The 18,253-nt window shown below is 41.4% G+C and overlaps 2 protein-coding genes across 2 annotated transcripts; both read right to left on the bottom strand.

Annotated features, from left to right (window-relative positions):
* Window positions 1–3,890: 3,890 nt before the first annotated feature.
* Window positions 3,891–10,016, bottom strand: cbx2 (chromobox homolog 2 (Drosophila Pc class)). The gene is made up of 6 exons (XM_061847068.1): window positions 10,000–10,016; window positions 9,366–9,485; window positions 9,201–9,244; window positions 6,449–6,514; window positions 6,308–6,377; window positions 3,891–6,236 (listed from the first exon to the last, which is right to left on the bottom strand). Exons 2-6 carry the CDS (start codon window positions 9,435–9,437, stop codon window positions 5,043–5,045), a joined length of 1,446 nt encoding a protein of 481 aa, XP_061703052.1. The 5' UTR covers window positions 9,438–9,485; window positions 10,000–10,016; the 3' UTR covers window positions 3,891–5,042.
* Window positions 10,017–10,336: 320 nt separating this feature from the next.
* On the bottom strand, window positions 10,337–18,029 carry LOC133514947 (ectonucleotide pyrophosphatase/phosphodiesterase family member 7-like). The gene is made up of 7 exons (XM_061847069.1): window positions 18,015–18,029; window positions 16,681–16,967; window positions 16,291–16,436; window positions 14,916–15,545; window positions 11,632–11,869; window positions 10,536–10,662; window positions 10,337–10,455 (listed from the first exon to the last, which is right to left on the bottom strand). The coding sequence occupies exons 2-7, from the start codon at window positions 16,916–16,918 to the stop codon at window positions 10,404–10,406; spliced, it is 1,431 nt and encodes a 476-aa protein (XP_061703053.1). The 5' UTR covers window positions 16,919–16,967; window positions 18,015–18,029; the 3' UTR covers window positions 10,337–10,403.
* Between the last annotated feature and the right edge of the window lie 224 nt (window positions 18,030–18,253).

The following is an 18,253-nucleotide window of genomic DNA, read 5'->3' as shown; positions in this document are numbered from 1 at the left end:
AGCAGCTCAGAAAATGGATGGATATATATATATATATATATATATATATATATATATATACTGTAGTTGTTTTTACTCTGTGCGGCCCACACACTGCTTTGTAATCGGGACATTAGTTTTGTTGGTCACCGGATTAGCCAAAGGAGTTGAGTGGAAGTGCAAATTGCTGTGCGGTGCCACTGCGTCTAACACAAACATTACAAGTCATACACGAGGCTACACATTTTATTTTGACAATACAAATATTTAAGACTGACCCTCCAATAATTATATTATATAGAAGAACGACCCTTTAAAAACAACCATTGGGGTCACAGTAGAAACACAACAAAATATATTTCACAAAGTCATTGTGGGAGAAAAAGCTTTGTAAAAGAGGCATATCACTGAGAACTCAAAAGTATAGATTGAAAAAAATAAAGGTAGTTTTTTTGGGTTTGTGCAATTTTTCATGATTGTTTTATTCTTTGAGAAAATGTAATGTTACAAAATAAAAAAGTACACAGTCCAATATCATGAGTTATTTTGTTAAAAATGTAATGTGAGAAGAAAAGGCTTAATATGAATGCTAGTATTGTAATTTAATTAGAAATTGTGCATTTTGAGGAGAATAAAGTTGTATTTAATAAGAAAGGCTAGCATTATGATCTTAAAGTCATATGTGAAAAGGTGCAGTTTTATGTAAATGTTTTTGTGTAATTTTAGGTGACTATTTTGCTTTGAGAAAAAGCATGCAATATTCAAATTATTATATACCAAAGCATTTGCTATATCGTGAGAATAGTTTGTTTCGTTCTTTTTTTTTGTTCAAATTTGTTTTTTTTTTTTTTTCAAATATTTTGAGAAATTCAAACTTGACTCTCCAAAAAAGTCCAATACCACATTTTCTTAAATTCTTGAGCTGTTTCGGTAATTGAAAAATTGCTTGTTTAAAAAAAAAAAAAAAAGTTTGGTCCCAATAGTCATTTTTCTTCATCCCATTTCACTTGTTTTGGGATTTAGATCTAAATGCACATAAATATCTATTTACCATCCAAAGAACAATCAAGAAAAGTAATTCCATGAGCACCTTTATTTGTTGTAACTTTTAAAAACTATGAAGAAGAATTGAATATCTTGTATTTTTCTATTCAAGCATTCCCACTGCTTTCTATACCACCTGGACCATTCACCCCCATCCAAAACAGGCCGCTCGGTTACCGGATCAGTCTGCAAAATTGAGTGAAATTGCATTGTGGCCGGACCCTCTCTTGGGGAGGCCTCGCATTATTTTGTCTTACGTCACACCATGAAAAAGATCCCAAAGAGGTCAGCAGCTGCAACAAAACAAAGGGGAAAAAAATCCTCGCGGCTCCAACGACATCTGGTGCTTTATTGTCTGCCAGCTCGCTCCCCTGGGACCTTGCTAATAGAATTCTGGGTGAATATCTCACTGAGGGAGTAGAAAGGTGTTATCTGAGGACGGACTGACGCTCTCTCTCATTCTCAGCATGCTTCACATTGTCCCGTGAAGATGACAACATGCCAAATCAAACAGGAAAAAACCCCACTTGTGATTATCCATCCGTCAATTATCTGAGGCGCTTATCCTCACTAGGGTCCCAGCTGTCATCGGGCAGGAGGCGGGGTACACTGAACTGGTTGCCAGCGAATCGCAGGGCACACGGAGACAGACCACAGTCGCACACTCACAATCACACTTAAGGGCAATTTAGAATCTCCAATTAATGGATGTTTTTAGGATGCGGGAGAAAACTCACGCAGGCACGGGGAGAACACCCCAGTTGTCAGAACTTTGAGGCAGACACTCTCACCAGTCGCACCACCATGTTGCCCCACTTGTGAGTAATTACAAAGATTTCAACATCTTCAGCAATAGTTTTTACACATTCCATTTGACTATACACTATTTTTACTTTGCTTTCATCTATGCATGGAGACAGGATAAGCTCTCCAATGTCATTGTACAGAGTATAACGGACAATATATGATATTCATTCAGTTACCATGAGTTTCAATTAATTCACGTGAAACCATTCCAAATTCAAAAATTCCTGAAATTTTCTAACGCTTCGGGACTCAGCAGTAAGACTTGAAGGGTAATTCACCCTGGATGGAAGATTATATGCAGCAAAAAGTCATTGTATAAGACAGAGGTAGCTTCTATTATAAAAATACACTCTAAATGCCATACTACAAAATAGTTCTACAACAAGGCCATGGCCAACTATTGACTGAGATCAACTAAAACCGCAGTGCTGCAGTCCCTCAGGAATGTCGAGTTACTAGGTACAGCGTATGAATAAGCTGCAAATGCTGCATTCCAGAAAGTTGGCAGTTGGAAATTTCCAACACAAAAAAGTGCATGTCTGGAAAACGTTTGTGCTGGCAAAATCACGACAAATTCACTAAAACACTACAGAAAATTTACTTGGAAAGTATTTATCGTGTATCCCCTTTTATTCGCTATTTAGATGGTCCTCTGGTTTATCAAAGAGTTTTGTTCTTACACTTAGTGTAAAAAAAAAACAAACGAAAAACCTTTCAGACTATCAATACAAAACTATCAAATGAAAAACCCAAGTATTGCAGTACTCGTGTGTTCTTGGTATGAGCAACCTCATGTACTTCTGTCGACTGGCAAACTAGCTCATTGCACCACATTTGTAATCTTAAAACACATTTCAGGACCAATGAAAATTAGCGTACAATGCCCTCTAATGATTTGTGGAATGTACACTATATGTCCAAAATTATTGCCTTACATGCCTTGACTCATTCATGGATTTAACATCCTATTCTTAATACACAGGGTTTAATACGACATCGGTCTACCCTCTGCAGTTATCCCCCGTCTTAAACCCTTCTGGAAAAGCTTTTTACAAAGTTTAGCAGTGCGTTTCTGGGACTTTATGACCTTTTTCATCCAAAAGTGCTCTATGGAGTTGAGCTCAAGTTTGAGAAGGCCAGTCACATTCATCCACATCAAACTCTCTCATCCATGTCTTTATGAACCTTGATTTGTGCACTGGTGCAGTCATGTTGGGGATATCTCCAAACTGTTCCCACAAGTTGAAACGTCTTAATTAGTCCCTGAGTTTTACTGAAAGAAACTGAAAGATTCCGCAAACCGAGACAGGAAGGGGCCATCTCCAAACTGTTCCTACAAATTGAAAATGTCGCTGAGCTTCATTTAAGGAACGCGGAATGCTTCAGCAAACCAAGATATTTTGGACACACCAACAAGTTTGGGGATTACACCTTACTTTTCCACTGTTTCTGCCCACTAGTATACAAAGGAAAGTCAAAAAGAGATGGATGAGAGAATTTAGTGTGGATAAACTTGACTGGTCCGGACAGAGTCCTGTCGTCAACCTTTGGGTTGATTTTGAGATCAGTGTGTGTGTGCCCACAAAGAATGGGCAAAGATTTCCACAAACTCACTCCCACTTTCCCGTAAGAGTTAAATATATTATTGCTGCAAGGGTTAGCCTAAAATCATATTGAACATATGGATTTAGAATGGGCGGGATGGTGGAACAGCTGTAAAGTGTTTGCCTCACAATTCTGAGTTCCAGAGTTCAATCCCAGCTCTTCCTGTGTGGAGTTTGCATGTTCTCCCTGTATCTGCGTGGGTTTTCCCTGGGTACTCTGGTTTCCGCCCACATCCCCAAAAATATGCAACATTAATTAGACACTCTAAATTGCCCCGAGTTGAGATTGGGACTGTTCTCTGTCTCTTTGCTCTGCAACTGACTGACAACCAGTTTAGTGTGTATCCCACCTTCTGACCGATGATAGCTGGGATAGGCTCCAGTACTCCCACGACCCTTGTGAGGATAAGCGGCCACTTATCCTCACAAGGGTCGCGGGAGTACTGGAGCCTATCCCAGCTGTCAATGGGCAGGAGGTGGGGTACACCCTGACTTGGTTTCCAGCCAATCGCAGGGCACATAGAGACAAACAGCCGCACTCACAATTACATCTAGGAGCAATTTAGAGTGTCAATTAATGTTGGATGTTTTTGGGATGTGGGAGGAAACCGGAGTGCCCGGAGAAAACCAATGCAGACACGGGAAGAACGTGCAAACTCCACACAGGCGTGTCTGGGATTGAACCCGGGACCTCAGAAATGTTGAGCAAATGGTTTCCATCTGATCTGATCTACCGTGGCACTTTGGATGGATTTAGAATGGGATCGTTTGTGAGTCAAGGCAGATGAGCAAATACCTTTGGAAATAAACTGTACTGCATTTCCAAAATAATTTAGGCAGTCAGTTTTATCATCAGTTCAACTACAATCTTGAGATTTTTTTGTTATGGTTTGTTTGACCAATATGTTTTGACATTGGACCCTGTAAGCTCCGTGTGAGATATTTCAGACTTCACTGTGGTCGTGAATGAACCAAGAGATTATCATCTTTGTTTGTATCATCAAATGTTTGTGTGATCTACCGTGAACTTAGATGAAAACACAGATAAAGTATGATGGACATTTTGACAGAAGAACAGCAGATGGTCAAATGTCTTAATGGATTTGAAATGTCTTAATGGATTTGAAGTTTGTTTGACTGAAACCTTTTGATCTTAGACCCTTTAAGCTCCAAGTGAGACAATTTCCAACTTCCCGGTTATCTTAAATGCAGCAAGCAATTCACCTCCTGACTTTGGGTTTTTGCTCAGACGGGCTTTCAATACCCTTGATTTTTGTCTAGACTCCCGTGACTTTTTCGTCAACAGTCGACAATCAAATCCAATTCTTACATTTATATGGAATAGTTTGATTTTGGACCCTGTAAACTCCGTGTTAAATATTTCCGGCTTCCCGGTTGTCTCCCATGCAGCAAGGGATTCACTCGCAAAATTCCTGTGGTTGTCCTGGTGGGCTTTATATACCCTTGTTCGTTAGATGTTTGATTGGACTCCCATGGATTTGAATTAAAACACATGTAAAAGTATCATGGTATCAAATAACGTGAGCAAATAAATTACAATCATGAAGTGTCCTGATGCGATGGTCAGGTGAAGTGTTTGAGGTCCAGTCAGTAGTTCCGGATGCTGAAGAATCCCACACTGGTGGGTGACTCTTTTACCGTGACTGTGACTAGGTTGGCAGTGACGTCCGTGACAAACACGTGTTCTATCAGACTGCGGGTGGGCTTCCAGTCTTGGGTATGGACCACTGCCACACGCTCCTGACCAGCATCTGACGAGTCCTGGTCAGAGTCAGAGCTACTCTCGTCCTCACCCGTGCTCATCTTGCCATCTTTGGAGGCCGCTCTTTCCAGGTGGTTCTCGGTTATATGGACCTCACTTTTGTCTAGCTTCCCTCTGTAGGTCTGAATTTCTGTCAGGTCTTTGACTGGGGCAGGTATGCGGGTTCCTCCCGGGGGAGTGGGACTATGGGGGCGTTTGTACTCCTGGTTTTGGTTAGTTTTCCGTTCAGGATGTGTGGCGTTTCTCAAAGCTGAACCAGGGCTGGGCCCAGGCGATTTGTTGCCTTGAGTTACTTTGTTGTGAAGATTGAGAGGTTGGTTGGTTGCGATGTTCTTTTCTGCTTGGGCCGCCATGGCTTTTGCATTGGTTATTCTCTGGAGCACATGAGCCTTTTGTACACTGGGGGAATTTGTGGTACGCTGGGGGGATCCTTGGACATGATGTTTGGGTGCATTCAAATTCAAAGCTGCCACCCCTCTAGTTTTGCACGAATCCAGACTGGAAATGGACAGTTTCCCCTCAGTGATATTCCTGCCTGGGCTCGATTTCATCAGATGGATGGGAGAAGGCGGGATTGATCTGCCTGATCCCACTGAGCTCAAGGAGTTTCTTGAAGTTCCTCCATCTGGGGTGGAACTGCGGTTGGGACCACTTGCTGCACCCCTGCCGGAACCCCGATGAAAACCCATAAAGGCAAAGCTGGCCAGGTGAACTGGCTTCTTAATGGAACCAGGAAGATCGGAGTCCTTCTTGAGGATTTTCTGAAGGCCTTGGCTCAGAGATTTGCGACCACGTTTTTTGGGGGGCTCCTGTTTGGCCAACACAATCTGCGCCTTCTTTTGGGGGACAGGATGGGGGTGGAGGTCTCGTGTTCGGATTCTAGGGCTCGCCTGCTCCTCGACGTTGTCTTCTTCCGAGGAGGACGAGGACGATGAGGAACACGAAGATGAGGAATCAGAGGATGTAGATGAGGATCCTGAGGAAGAGCTGTTGGACTTGGTGGCCTCTGGTACATTTTCCTGAAGGAAAGATGAGCATTTCAAATGTATCCTAAAAAACTACGAAAACTTGTCTTCTATGTTGAACATACGGGCATCTTCCGTGGTCGCCCTCTTGGCCTTTTCCCACGTTTCCGGATCAGAAGCTCCTTCTCTTGCTCCCTGAGGTACACAGAATTCAATTTATAACCATCCAGACATTCCACGGAGCACAAACATCTAAAGAAACTCACTTTTTGTTGAAGGCTGCCAGAAGTCTGGGATCAAGAATGTTCTCTTGGGGTTCCCAGCTGTTGTGTCTGGAATGAATAAAGGCATAAGAACATAAAAATAAAGACTTTCTCATGTTTTATCCCAGTAGTTGAATGTATGATACCACAGGAACTGCCTCTAATATTGAAGTATTAAATATTATGCGTTATAAATGTTGGTCTTGTTTAGGTATAAAATGATATGGTACGTAGATCAGCTGGGCTGGTACCGCTCGCGTTCTTGTTACAGTATATAAGCACCCTGATTGCCTCCGTACTCCATGTGATGATGTTCTGACATCACAAGAAATACACTCATTGGCTGACTGGCCCACGTGACAGAAATCCGGCGATGACTGCGGCAGTCATGTCTGTCTACAAAATGGCGGTCAAATGACGGAAAAAAGGTAATTGACCAATTAAAATGAATTCATATTGGTGAAAACTACAGTAATGTGTATTGAAGGGCACATTAATCATCACTTTGAATGCGCCTTGCTGGTCTGAGCATCCCTTCCCAAAGCCCCCCCTTGTGGCGGCTTTTGCCTCTCCAAGCATACCAAAGCTTGGTTGTCCGATGGCTGGGGGCGTGTTGGGGCAAGAACGCCTGACAGTGGATCGCAGCTTCGCAGAGCCCAGAGGCACATGGGGGAGAGTTCTGACCTCAGATAAGATGAAATGACCCCCTGAAGTTAAGCATTTCACGAAACAGAAAAAAAAAGATTCCTATAATTATTTTATTGTTACTTGGCTGTTTCTCTATTTCTATACCTGCATTGTTGTTCATGTGAGCCCCAAATGGAATGACAAACACATTTAATTTTACAACTACTGACCTCTACTATTAAAATACAGTGGCATACATTTAGAATTTATTCTTACAGGTTATAATTTTTTTTCTCAAATTTTATCCACTATCGCCACCATGTTTTAGCATGGGCAAAGTATTATGGGAATGATTGACAGCACTTAGCAATGACTAACATAATTGTTTAGTACTGTAATGAACTTTGCTGAACCAGCCAAGTATTTAATTAAACTGTGATTTTTTTTTTAAACTTTCTCACATATGTGGTTTAATCATTGGAATTACCATAATTAAAGTAGTCTAATGTCAGAATTACGAAAAATCAGTCTCATGTTATAGCACTGCTCTTGTTTATTTTTTTCCCCACTTTCACACTACCTGCTAACGCCGGAATTTCACACCTTTTCCCCCTGTCGCAATGTGTGAAAGGCTCCAATGCCAAATTGGGGGGTTGGGTCGAAGTTGACTCGCGAGATTCCCATTTCAATTTCAACACCCCCTTTCACGCATCGGTTAACCAGACACAAGAAAGTGAGCCGAGAAAAACGTGGCTTAGAAGCCCCGCGTGAAAGGCACAAAAAGAAAAGCACCCCCCCAGTAAATACTGAATGTGAGACTAAGTGCTCTGCATTGTTTGTTTAAAAAAAACCCATAAAAAACAAGTGATCCTTCTTTTAAAAAGATTAACTCGCACTGTCCTGATCATGTTGACTTGCAATAGTGCAGATGCCACAAAATGGATGTGGCACAAAAATAAGTTCAACATGTGCTAGAAGCCTGTTGAAGAAAAAGGAAAAGACCCTCAGACCAGCAGTCAGCCCACCCCCCACCCTTTACACACAAATACACAGACACGCACACACACACAAAGGACGTGTGGACCTAACAGAAGGCAGGCAACAGTGTGCACCCACAGAGAATAACAGTCAAACAAAAAAGGTAGAGAGGAATTCAAATAAAAGTCATATGGCACAAATCTAATTGCTTCCCCAAATGAGTTATAATTTTACAAATGTAAATAATGGACACAAATACTTTCTTGGTTAAAAGTGTAATAAGACAATTAATTAATGTGATTTTGAACAAATTGATTGTTAAACATGTACAAAAGTGCTTATTTTATGAGAACCTGAGTTAGTTCTCGTTGTGTGGTATTTAAGACAACAATTTTATTGAAGACAAATTTGACTATTTAAACATGAATGAAAATGCTTTATGGAAGGTTGAATCTTCCCTCAGTATCAATAGAAAAAGTATAAGTAAAATGAGAAATGTAATAGCAGTCTTGTGGAATAAAAAATGGAAAGATACAACAAAACATGTCGCTTGATTAAAGGCAAACTTAATGATTAAAGCAACTTCTTTTAATTTACACTACTGGAACTACTGTACACTATAGGGAGATTTTTTTTTTTAAAAGATAGCCATTTTGTTCCAGTAGAACTTGTCAAGTTTGCCTTCAATCAATTATAAATTTTACACTATTACGGGTGGGGGAATCCTGTTTCGTTTCCTTTTTTTTTTTTTTTTTTTTTAACTTAAATGTCATGAAGCCCTTTTGTTGATGTTTTAATCTTCAAGTGTGCCTTCAATCAAGCTAGGCTACTTATTTTCTTCTACTTTACAATTTTAACCATTAGTGCGTGTCATTAATGTGGCATAAAAGAACTGCTCGTCTAACCTGGTGACTGTAAATATAAACAAAATAATTAAAAGCAATCAATGTCTGAGTATAAATATTGGAATCAAACCTTAAGTGGAATTTATAAAGTAGCTTGATAAAAGCCAAACCTAGATCCGCTTAGTTGATGAAATTGCAAAAGGCATCCATGACGAAAACGAAAAAAGTGTTACGATTACACGTATATATATATTTTTTTTTTTTTTTTTCCGCGGTGTTCATTGTTTGGGGTCTTCCTGACTTACTTGGACGACCACCCTCTCCACTTGATCAGAAACTCCAACTTTCCCTGCACACAAAGGAGCGGTAAAAGATTCAGCGCACTGAGCCGAACGAACACGCACCCAAAAAAATATACTACAAAATAAGACTTGAGCTGTTTTAGTTGGCGTTCTTGTGACTTTTCGAACCTTTCGGAGTCTTTTGTTGAGGATGCATTCGGCGTCGAAAACCTGCTCGCCGACGGCGCTCAGCTCCTCCATGGTGGACCCACACGATAACAATAACAACACCCAAAAACACAGACGCCGCTAAACACCGGAAACGAGTCCGCATTTCACAACAAAACATCAGCAACGTAGGGAGCAACAACGTGACGTTTCAGAATAATATACACCACACAAGCGATCATTTTCAATATTATTGGTCAAAATAGTGCATTACAAGGAGATATCAGTGCAATTTGGGTAAAGACGCTTTTAGTTTTAATAGATTTTGGGGAGATCATCTGTTTTAATTAGCTATTAATTCATCATAAGATGAAGATTTTGTCTTGAAATCCCAACTCTACTTTGAAATCCTAATTTACCCTAGGCTGAAACTTTCATTTGGAATTTTAACTTTAATTAAAAACCCGACCCCTGGTTTCAAATCCCATTTTAAAATTGTAACCCAGGTTTGGAACTCTACTCTAATATGAAATCCTAACACCGCCCTGAAACTCTATGTTGAAATTCTAACCCAGCATTGAAATCCAATTTTGACAACCTAACTCTGGCTTTAAACCCCATTTGAAAAGCCCCAATTCTACTTTGAAACGCTAACCTTTGTTTGAAATATGATTTGAAATAATATCATTCACTTTGGAAACCACAATTCTGCAACTCTTACTTGAAACCCGATCTCTGGCTCAAACAACAGATTTTCTCCGTTCTATTATTGATTTTCAAAATAAATGATTGAATTAGCGTTTATTTTGTAATCCTTGAGCGGAAACACCGTGATGTTTAATGTGCTTGTTACTAAAAAAATGATGTTCTCAAGAACGTACAAACTGTCCCTCGGCACTCACCATCGTGGTCCATTCATATGATGGGTATCAGGTGAAAGTGGAGCAATGAATAAAACAAAACATTTTACATATTGAAATACTATTTATTAACGCACTTATTTGTTCGTCACATATACACACATTTACAAAATGAAACACTGAACTATGTCACTTAAGCTCAAAAGGAGGTTTGTTGAATGTCATTTGCATCATTTGTGAAAGTTGCTGATCTGAAAAACACAAAACGGCCATTAACTTATTCAAGATAAATTGCATATTACAACAAAAAACGAGCTTGATTTGCGCTTACCTTCCGCGTTGTCTGCCAGTAACTATTTTGCGAGTCAAAATAATGACAAAAACCACGAGAAGAAATCCAGCTGTTGCAGCCAAGCCAGTCACGGCGTTCGGAAACAGGTTTACACGCTTGCCTGCTTCTACAAAACAAAACCAATTAAAAAATTTATACAAAACAGTCCTAGATGTGTGTTCTTGTAAAAGTTAAGCTAAGGTAAAGCCCTGCGCCGCCACATGCTACCACAATTCAGAACGAAATTTCGTGCTGGTCTTTTTTAATAGAAAACCTTTTTGACTATTAACATTTTTATGAAAAAATAGGGAAGAAAAAAATCTGATTAACCATTAGCATAACTTCAGCGCCTTTCCCTACTACCCTACTTTTAAACACTAAGCTTTGTTTGAAAACCAATCTTAATTTGAACAAAAAAGAAAAGAAATGCACACACATGGATTGAAACCTTATTTTAAAACCCATCTTTGAAGTCCCAACCCAACCTTGGAATTCAGTGGGATAAACCTTTAAAACCCAAACCCCCTAACACCAATTTGAAACCCAAACTCAGTATTGAAACCACAATTTGAAACATAATGTATTAAAACCTTTATCTGCTTGAAAAACCTAACTTGTTGCCTTAACCCTGGCCTAAAAGCCTACTTTTAAACTCTAACCCTTGTTTCAAACCTTGCTTTGCAACACTAACTCTTGTTAGAAACCTGACCCAGTCTCAGATATGAAACTAAATTGAAACATCCATCCATTTTCTTTGATCCTGCAAACCAAACCCTGCTGTATTAAAATGTTTAAAATCTTAACCCTGGCTTGAAACCAAATCTATTGTTTGAAAATGTAACCCATGCTTAAAACCCTACTTTGAAATGTTAAACCCTGTATTAAAACTGTAACACTGGCTTAAAATCGAAATGAAACTCAAACCTGTCCATGAAATCGTAATTGTTGCTTTAACCCTGGGATGAAACCTTACTTTGAAACCCCAAACCCTTGGCTTCAAACCCTGATTTGAAACTCAAACTGTTGTTTGAAAGTGTCACCAAGGCTTGAAACGGTATTTTGAAAGTCTTCAACAATTATTGCGTGGGGGGCTGACCGTCGTTCTCCCGGGGGTAAGTGATGAGCATGTCCCTCGTAGCATTCAGGCACCCATCGTTGATCTCGGGCCGGATGCCCAGAATGTGGCACATGAGCGGGTAGATGTGGACCGTCTCGAAGGGGCCCACCTTCAGGTCCTTGCGGAATGCCGGCCCCACCGCCCTGAAGAAGGCCTTCATGTCCATCTCGTGGTTGTCAAAGCCATGCTCACCCTTGTTGAACTGGACGGGGAAGTACTGAAGACAAGCAAATGGACAAACATAACATGAATATGAAATCAAACTACCTTACAACATGACAAAATAATACACAACAAGAAAATAACATTGATATACAACCCAAATATGAAATGCTACAAGTGCTGACAATGCTTTGTAGTACTCACAGTAGACAGCAAAGAGAATTATTGGATACATCAAAAACGAGTAGACTAACCATTCAGATTTTGAAAACACAACTGAGGGTTTAAACTGTAACCGTGGCCCAACACCCTACTTTTAAACCCTAATCCTCACTTGAAACCTTATATTTAAATCCTAAACCTTATTCGAAACCACACCACAGGATTGAAACCCTACTTTAACCAGCTCTGTCTTGAACCTTCTAATTTGAAACAAGAATTCTCAATGAAACCTTAATCCTTGTTTGCAAAATTTCCCTTGGATCACAGTCATGGAACCCTAACCTTTGATTGAAACGTTAACCCTATTAAGCCTTTACCTGAAAGCCCTGTCTTAAAACCCTCCTTAAAACCTTACAACTTTTAAAAGTTTGAAAATCCATCACAGGATTCAAATGAATTTTAAATGATAAACCCAACCTTGAAGACCTCAGCCTGTATTTAAACATCCATCCATTCACGTGTCCAAGGTTTGGTCATGGAGGCAGTAGGTTTCACAAGGACGCCCAGCCTCCCTTTTCTCCAGGCACTTCATCAAGCTCTTCAAGGGGGATCTGTTCTCACACCTGCCGAGGGACATAATCCCTCCAGTGAGTCCTGGGACGTCCCTGGGTTCTCTTTCCAGTAGAATGTTCCCAGCAGACCTCACCAGGGAGGCGCACGAGAGGCATCTGAATCAGATGCTCCAGCCACCTTGTCTGGTCTGGCTCCTCTCAATGCGTAGAAGCAGTGTCTCAGCTCTGAGTCCCTCCCGGTTGACAGAGCTTCTCAACCCATCTCTAAGGGAAACCCCGGGACACCCTCTTGAAGTCCTCCACTTGGGGCAGAATCTCATCCCTGACCCTGAGAGGGCACACCCCCCTGTTCTGAATGAGGTCTGTCTTGAAACCCCAATTTAAAAACATAGCTTCTTTGCAACCCTAACTCCTGAACCCTAATTTGAAACCCTAACCTTTGATTGATTTGAACCCTAACTCAGACTTGAAACCTGCCCTTGAGAAACAAACCTAAAAGCCTACTTTAAAACTCCGACACGTAACCCACTCTTGACACCCTATACCCTGTTTGAAACCCTCTGATCTTTTTAAAACACTACTTTGAAACATGGACCTATCTTTGAAACCCTAATCTGGAACACTAACCCAGTCCAAAGCACTCAAAAACCAAATCCTCGCTTGATACTGTAATTTGAAACCCCGAGTTGAAAGAGCAACCTGGCCTTGAAACCTAACCCCCGTTTCAAACTCTTTGGCAGCCTTGAAACCCCAACTTCAAACCCCCAACTTGAATCCCCAAACCATAACCCTTGTTAGAATCCCTACTCCTTATTTAAAACCCTCACCTCTGCTTATAACCCTACTTTTAAACCACGACCTCTGTTTTATTATTATTATTTGTGACTGAAATCTGAACAGAAGTTGCTGTTGAAGCCGTCGTTTAGCTTTGACTCTTATTTAACCTTATGTTATTTCTTCTTATCTGAACGTTGTCATTATCTGTGTCCAGTCTACCAGTATCTCCAAGTAAATCTGAACACATCTGTGGCTGTCTTTATTGTCCCTTATTCAGTAATTATAGTTGAAGAGAGTTGAAGTGGTCATAAATGGGTCTTGATGGTCATCAAGATACAGTTGCAAATGTGTACTTGTACCTTAGTCCTCTCGATATTCCGTACAGTCAATCCTCACTATATGACGGTTTACGTTCTACACTCCTGCTATATCGTAGAATGTGTTATTAGTTGTTACTTAATTTTTACATACTTTACTTTTTAAACACAAAACTGGCATTTAAACCCTAATTTGAGGCCCTACCCTTAATTAAAATCCTAGCCTGTCTTTAAACCCTCTTAAAATTCTAACTTTTGCTTGAGACTTACATTGAAACCCCTAAATCTGCCTTCTTAGTCTTAGTTTGAATTTCCTTGAAAACCCCGATTAAAACCTTAATTTGAAGTTTTAATCCTTGCTACCTTGACTTTACGTTAACTTGAACCCTGACTTGAAAACAAATTTGAAACATGGGCGCAACCAATATGGAATTTTTGAGGTCAATATTTGGTCGAGTAAAATTAAGAATACCGAATAATTGGTTGATTGATTTAAGCGTATATGCTAAAATAACTTGTTTTTTTTTTTTGGTCCCTTTATGCTTACAACACTAAAAATATGAATTACAGGCAGAACGTTTGACTTGTTTTTAACAATATTTTATCCTTTGAATATCAGTAAGTTTACAACAGAGAACAAAAGCTTTTTTGGGTGAGGTGAATGTTTGTTTGAATGTCATCGTCTTCAGCTTGTGTTGTAAATTTAAAAAACATCTTGGTTAATTACGGCTGGGGGCGGCACAGTGGATCAGCTGGTAAAGTGTTGGCCTCACAGTTCTGAGGACCTGGGTTCGATCCCCGCCCCGCCTGTGTGGAGTTTGCATGTTCTCCCTGTGCCTGCGTGAGTTTTCTCCTGGCACTCCGGTTTCCTCCCACATCTCAAAAACATGCAACATTAATTGGACACTCTAAATTGCCCCTAGGTGTGATTGTGAGTGCTGCTGTTTGTCTCTATGTGCCCTGCGATTGGCTGGCAACCGGTTCAGGGTGTACCCCGCCTCCTGCCCGTTGACAGCTGGGATAGGCTCCAACACTCCTCGTGACCCTCGTGAGGATACGCGGCAAAATGGATGGATGGATAATTGGGTGGGCTCAATTTGAAACCCTAACCCTGGCTTGAAACCTTAGTCTTCAACACAAAAGAAACTGTGATCGTAGCATATGGTACTCTGTATCGTACTTACTGTTGTCAATCAGTTTGCTGAACTGCATTAAATGTCTTTTTAGTTGTGATTTTGGAACTTCGCAAAAGTGTGACATTTTCCTTACTCACCCCATTGATGACATATCCGGCGTCAGCAAGCAGAATGATGGGCAGGATGCGCTGGTTGTTGGCAAAGTGGAGATGCGCGGGCATCTCCTCCTTCTTGTAGACGTGGAGGTGTGGGTGCGCCCCCTTCAGGGCCTGGTACACTTTCTCCAGCTTACCTGGTTTGGGCAGAAGCATCCCCGAAGGCCCAAAGTCCACCAGGTGGAAGGACACGTCTCGGAAGGAAAACCCTGGGATCTTGGAAAGCGTGATTTCTTCTACCAGTCCGTTCCGGTACACGGTGGTCATACCGTGGTCGGAGGTGATGATGATATTCAAGACGTGGCTCATTCCGTGGTTCTCAGCCAATTGCCGGATGTAGCCCACGGTCCGGTCCACTTGCCGAACCATGTCCCTACGTTGAGGGGAGTCCGGGCCATAACGGTGCCCCGTGCCGTCCGGCTCGCCGAAGTACAGTGACACGAAGTCCAGATCCTGGTCACGGAACCAGCCCATCACCTTGTCACTGTTCTGACGCCACGCCGTCTCATTCTTGTAGTTGTAAAGGAGTGGCTCGACCTCTCGTACCATCGCTGTTTGGCCTTGATAGCTTGATGCTGTGCCGGGGAAGTGAAGTGAACCCGACTTCAGGCCCTGCGAGGTTTGGACACAAGAAATACACACAACAGAAGGAACAAAGTCACATACTGCATGTCAAGAGCTGCTAAAACTACTAATATCCTATGTACTTAAGTAGAAGAAGATAATGTCTTTTTTTTAAGGATTGTAACCCTGCAACACAGATGCTATTTATTATCCCATTAACTGCATTTCCCATAATGTGTTAGGATAAGCTCGCAATCTTTAAGTCATAGCAAAGTTATCAAACGTTTTTTTTTTCTTTGTTTTATGTTGAGTTTGACAGTCATCTTTAATTGATCATGGCAATCAACATCTTGAAGCCTCTTTTTGGAATAATCGTTCACAATTTGGCAAACTATTGCTTGTTGTGAAGGGAGTTGAGTTCACTTCCATCGTGTTTAAATCTGAAAAATCTCAAATTTTTGCTAGTCAAATCTAAAAATGATGGCTCTTAAAACTTTTAACTCTGGTCACACTTATCTCACGGCACCTATACTGATTCAAGTCATTAAATTTAAGCAAAAGTAAACTTTTGATTCCATGTAAAGTTATTCATAAACTCTTAGATTGGCGACTTATGCCTGACAGAAGTCAAGTCACGTCACCTCTGTTGCATACATTAAGTCACTTTGTCAGTTCACCATCCAAGAACCTGGATGCCATCCACGCGTGAAGTTTTCCAGCCAAATTTCAGTTTCTGCCAGATTGCCACTGACCTACCCGGTCCTCCCAAAACAATTTTCTGGATGAAACAGACCTGTTTCTGCGCCGTGATCCAGATGGGGAGCGTGCCATTGTCCCACCACTCGTTGACAAACTGTGTTTGGTAGTACGGTTTCTTCTCCGTGCTGGTGGTGTTGAACCACATGTTGTGGATCACGCCGTGATTTTCAATGTAGCGACCTGTCCAAGGGCATAAAAACCCAGACAGAGTACCAGAATGTGTTGCAACAGTGATTTTTAAAGTGTGCTATGGGGGTATCAGTAGTGCTACGTGAATGAATCAACAAATTAAATACATAAAGATCCTGTAGTACAGTACATTACATGTAGTACAGTTGCATTGAATGTATTAAAGTGCGACTGATGTACAGAAAAAAAGAACAACTTTATCATAAAGGAAGTACAATTTACACCTGAGTCTTACCGGTAAGAAGCGTGAAGTGCGTAGGGCTGGTGATGGTGAGATAAGGTGGCGTCACATAGTCAGCTTTGACGCCGTCACGGGCCATCCGGTCCAGGTTCGGCGTGTCCACGTCTCGGTCATAATCCCAGCGGAAACCATCGAAAGACACCAGTAGGACCTTCTGCGTGGGGGTGGTGGTGGGGGCCCCTGTAGTCCACGAGACCCCCCACAGGAGGCACATGGCGGCTGTCCACAGCATGGCCAGGTTTTGTTACTCGAGAAGGTTTCGTTACTCCTCTTCACACAGTCTGGCCAAGTCAAACAAAGTGTCCGACTGACGTTATGTTTGCGAACAAAGTTTGTCTCTTTATCTTATCAGGATACTTTATTGCAACTTCACTCCTGAGGTTTATGGCCCCCGAGTTCTCTTCAGTCGTTGCTGTTTGATTGTGAAGGCCGTTAATCTCTCCAGACATCCTGCATGTTGCCTTGTGGCCTGCGCTAAAATTGGTCAGTAAAACTCATCCATCTTCAAATCTCGATTGAAAACCTAACCCAGGTTTTTTTTTCTTTTAAAAAAACACTAGGCCTTATTCGTTGGCTTGACAACCTAACCTAACCTTTGGAAACCTAACCCTTTGAAGCCTTTGAAACCCTGTTTTAAAATGTCAAGTTTGGTCTGAAACCCTGGCACTCTCTTGAAACTGTACTTTGAACCTCCAACTCTAACTAAATCTTGTGTGAAACACCACCCCTGGCATGAAACAAAAACCTAATTTGAAACCTTAACCCTTGCTTGAAACCCTCCTTTAAATCATAACCTTATAACAGTGGTGGCTCGTGGGGTTTTCTCTATAGGGGCCCTCTGTTTATCTGTCTGTGTCTATCTATACACACACACACACAATTTTGAATGTATTCAACTATTCTGTTGGTCAAATATACCCCAAAAAGTCCTCAACACACATTCATCATTTTTTTTGCCGCTTATCCTCATGAGGGTTGCAGGAGTGCTGGAGCCCATCCCAGCTATCAACGGGCAGGAGGCGGGGTACACCCTGAACTGGTTGCCAGCCAATTGCAGGGCACATGGAGACAAAAAGCCGCACTCACAATCACGCCTAGGGGCAATTTAAAGTGTCCAATTAATGTTGCATGTTTTTGAGATGTGGGAGGAAACCGGAGTGCCAGGAGAAAACCCATGCAGGCACAGGGAGAACATGCAAACTCCACACAGGCGGGGCGGGGATCGAACCCAGGTCCTCAGAACTGTGAGGCCAACGCTTTACCAGCTGATCAACCGTGCCACAACTCAACACCTCAGAACCTAAAAACAAATGAATAATTTGACATACCGTCAATGACTTTGAAGAAACAAATACGAGCGTTGATCTGAGATGTCACGCTGTGGCGACCCCTAACGGGACAAGCCAAAATAATGAAATGGAATTCATGGAAGAAAACAATTGTTGGCAGGGCCATCCTGTTTAAAGCGTGCTATTCATTGTTACCACTAGGTGGCCCGCAATACCAGGGAATGTGGGAATATAATATATAGTGACTCGATGCATTGCGGATACGTTGACTGCTGGTG

Source organism: Syngnathoides biaculeatus, chromosome 16, assembly GCF_019802595.1.
Source record: "Syngnathoides biaculeatus isolate LvHL_M chromosome 16, ASM1980259v1, whole genome shotgun sequence".
NCBI lineage: Eukaryota > Metazoa > Chordata > Actinopteri > Syngnathiformes > Syngnathidae > Syngnathoides > Syngnathoides biaculeatus.
The sequence above is the reverse complement of the archived record's forward strand: the minus strand, read 5'-3'. Positions and strand labels throughout refer to the sequence as shown.

Excerpts from the sequence above, each read along its gene's own strand:
- LOC133514947 (XM_061847069.1), bottom strand. The coding sequence starts at position 16,918 with ATGCTGTGGACAGCCGCCATGTGCCTCCTGTGGGGGGTCTCGTGGACT. Across the intron at positions 15,546-16,290 it reads GGATCACGGCGCAGAAACAG|GGCCTGAAGTCGGGTTCACT; the intron begins GTCTGTTTCATC and ends CAAACCTCGCAG. Across the intron at positions 11,870-14,915 it reads CCGGATATGTCATCAATGGG|TACTTCCCCGTCCAGTTCAA; the intron begins GTGAGTAAGGAA and ends GCTTGTCTTCAG.
- cbx2 (XM_061847068.1), bottom strand. The coding sequence starts at position 9,437 with ATGGAGGAGCTGAGCGCCGTCGGCGAGCAGGTTTTCGACGCCGAATGC. Across the intron at positions 6,515-9,200 it reads TGGAGAGGGTGGTCGTCCAA|ACACAACAGCTGGGAACCCC; the intron begins GTAAGTCAGGAA and ends TATTCATTCCAG. Across the intron at positions 6,378-6,448 it reads CTGGCAGCCTTCAACAAAAA|GGAGCAAGAGAAGGAGCTTC; the intron begins GTGAGTTTCTTT and ends TGTGTACCTCAG.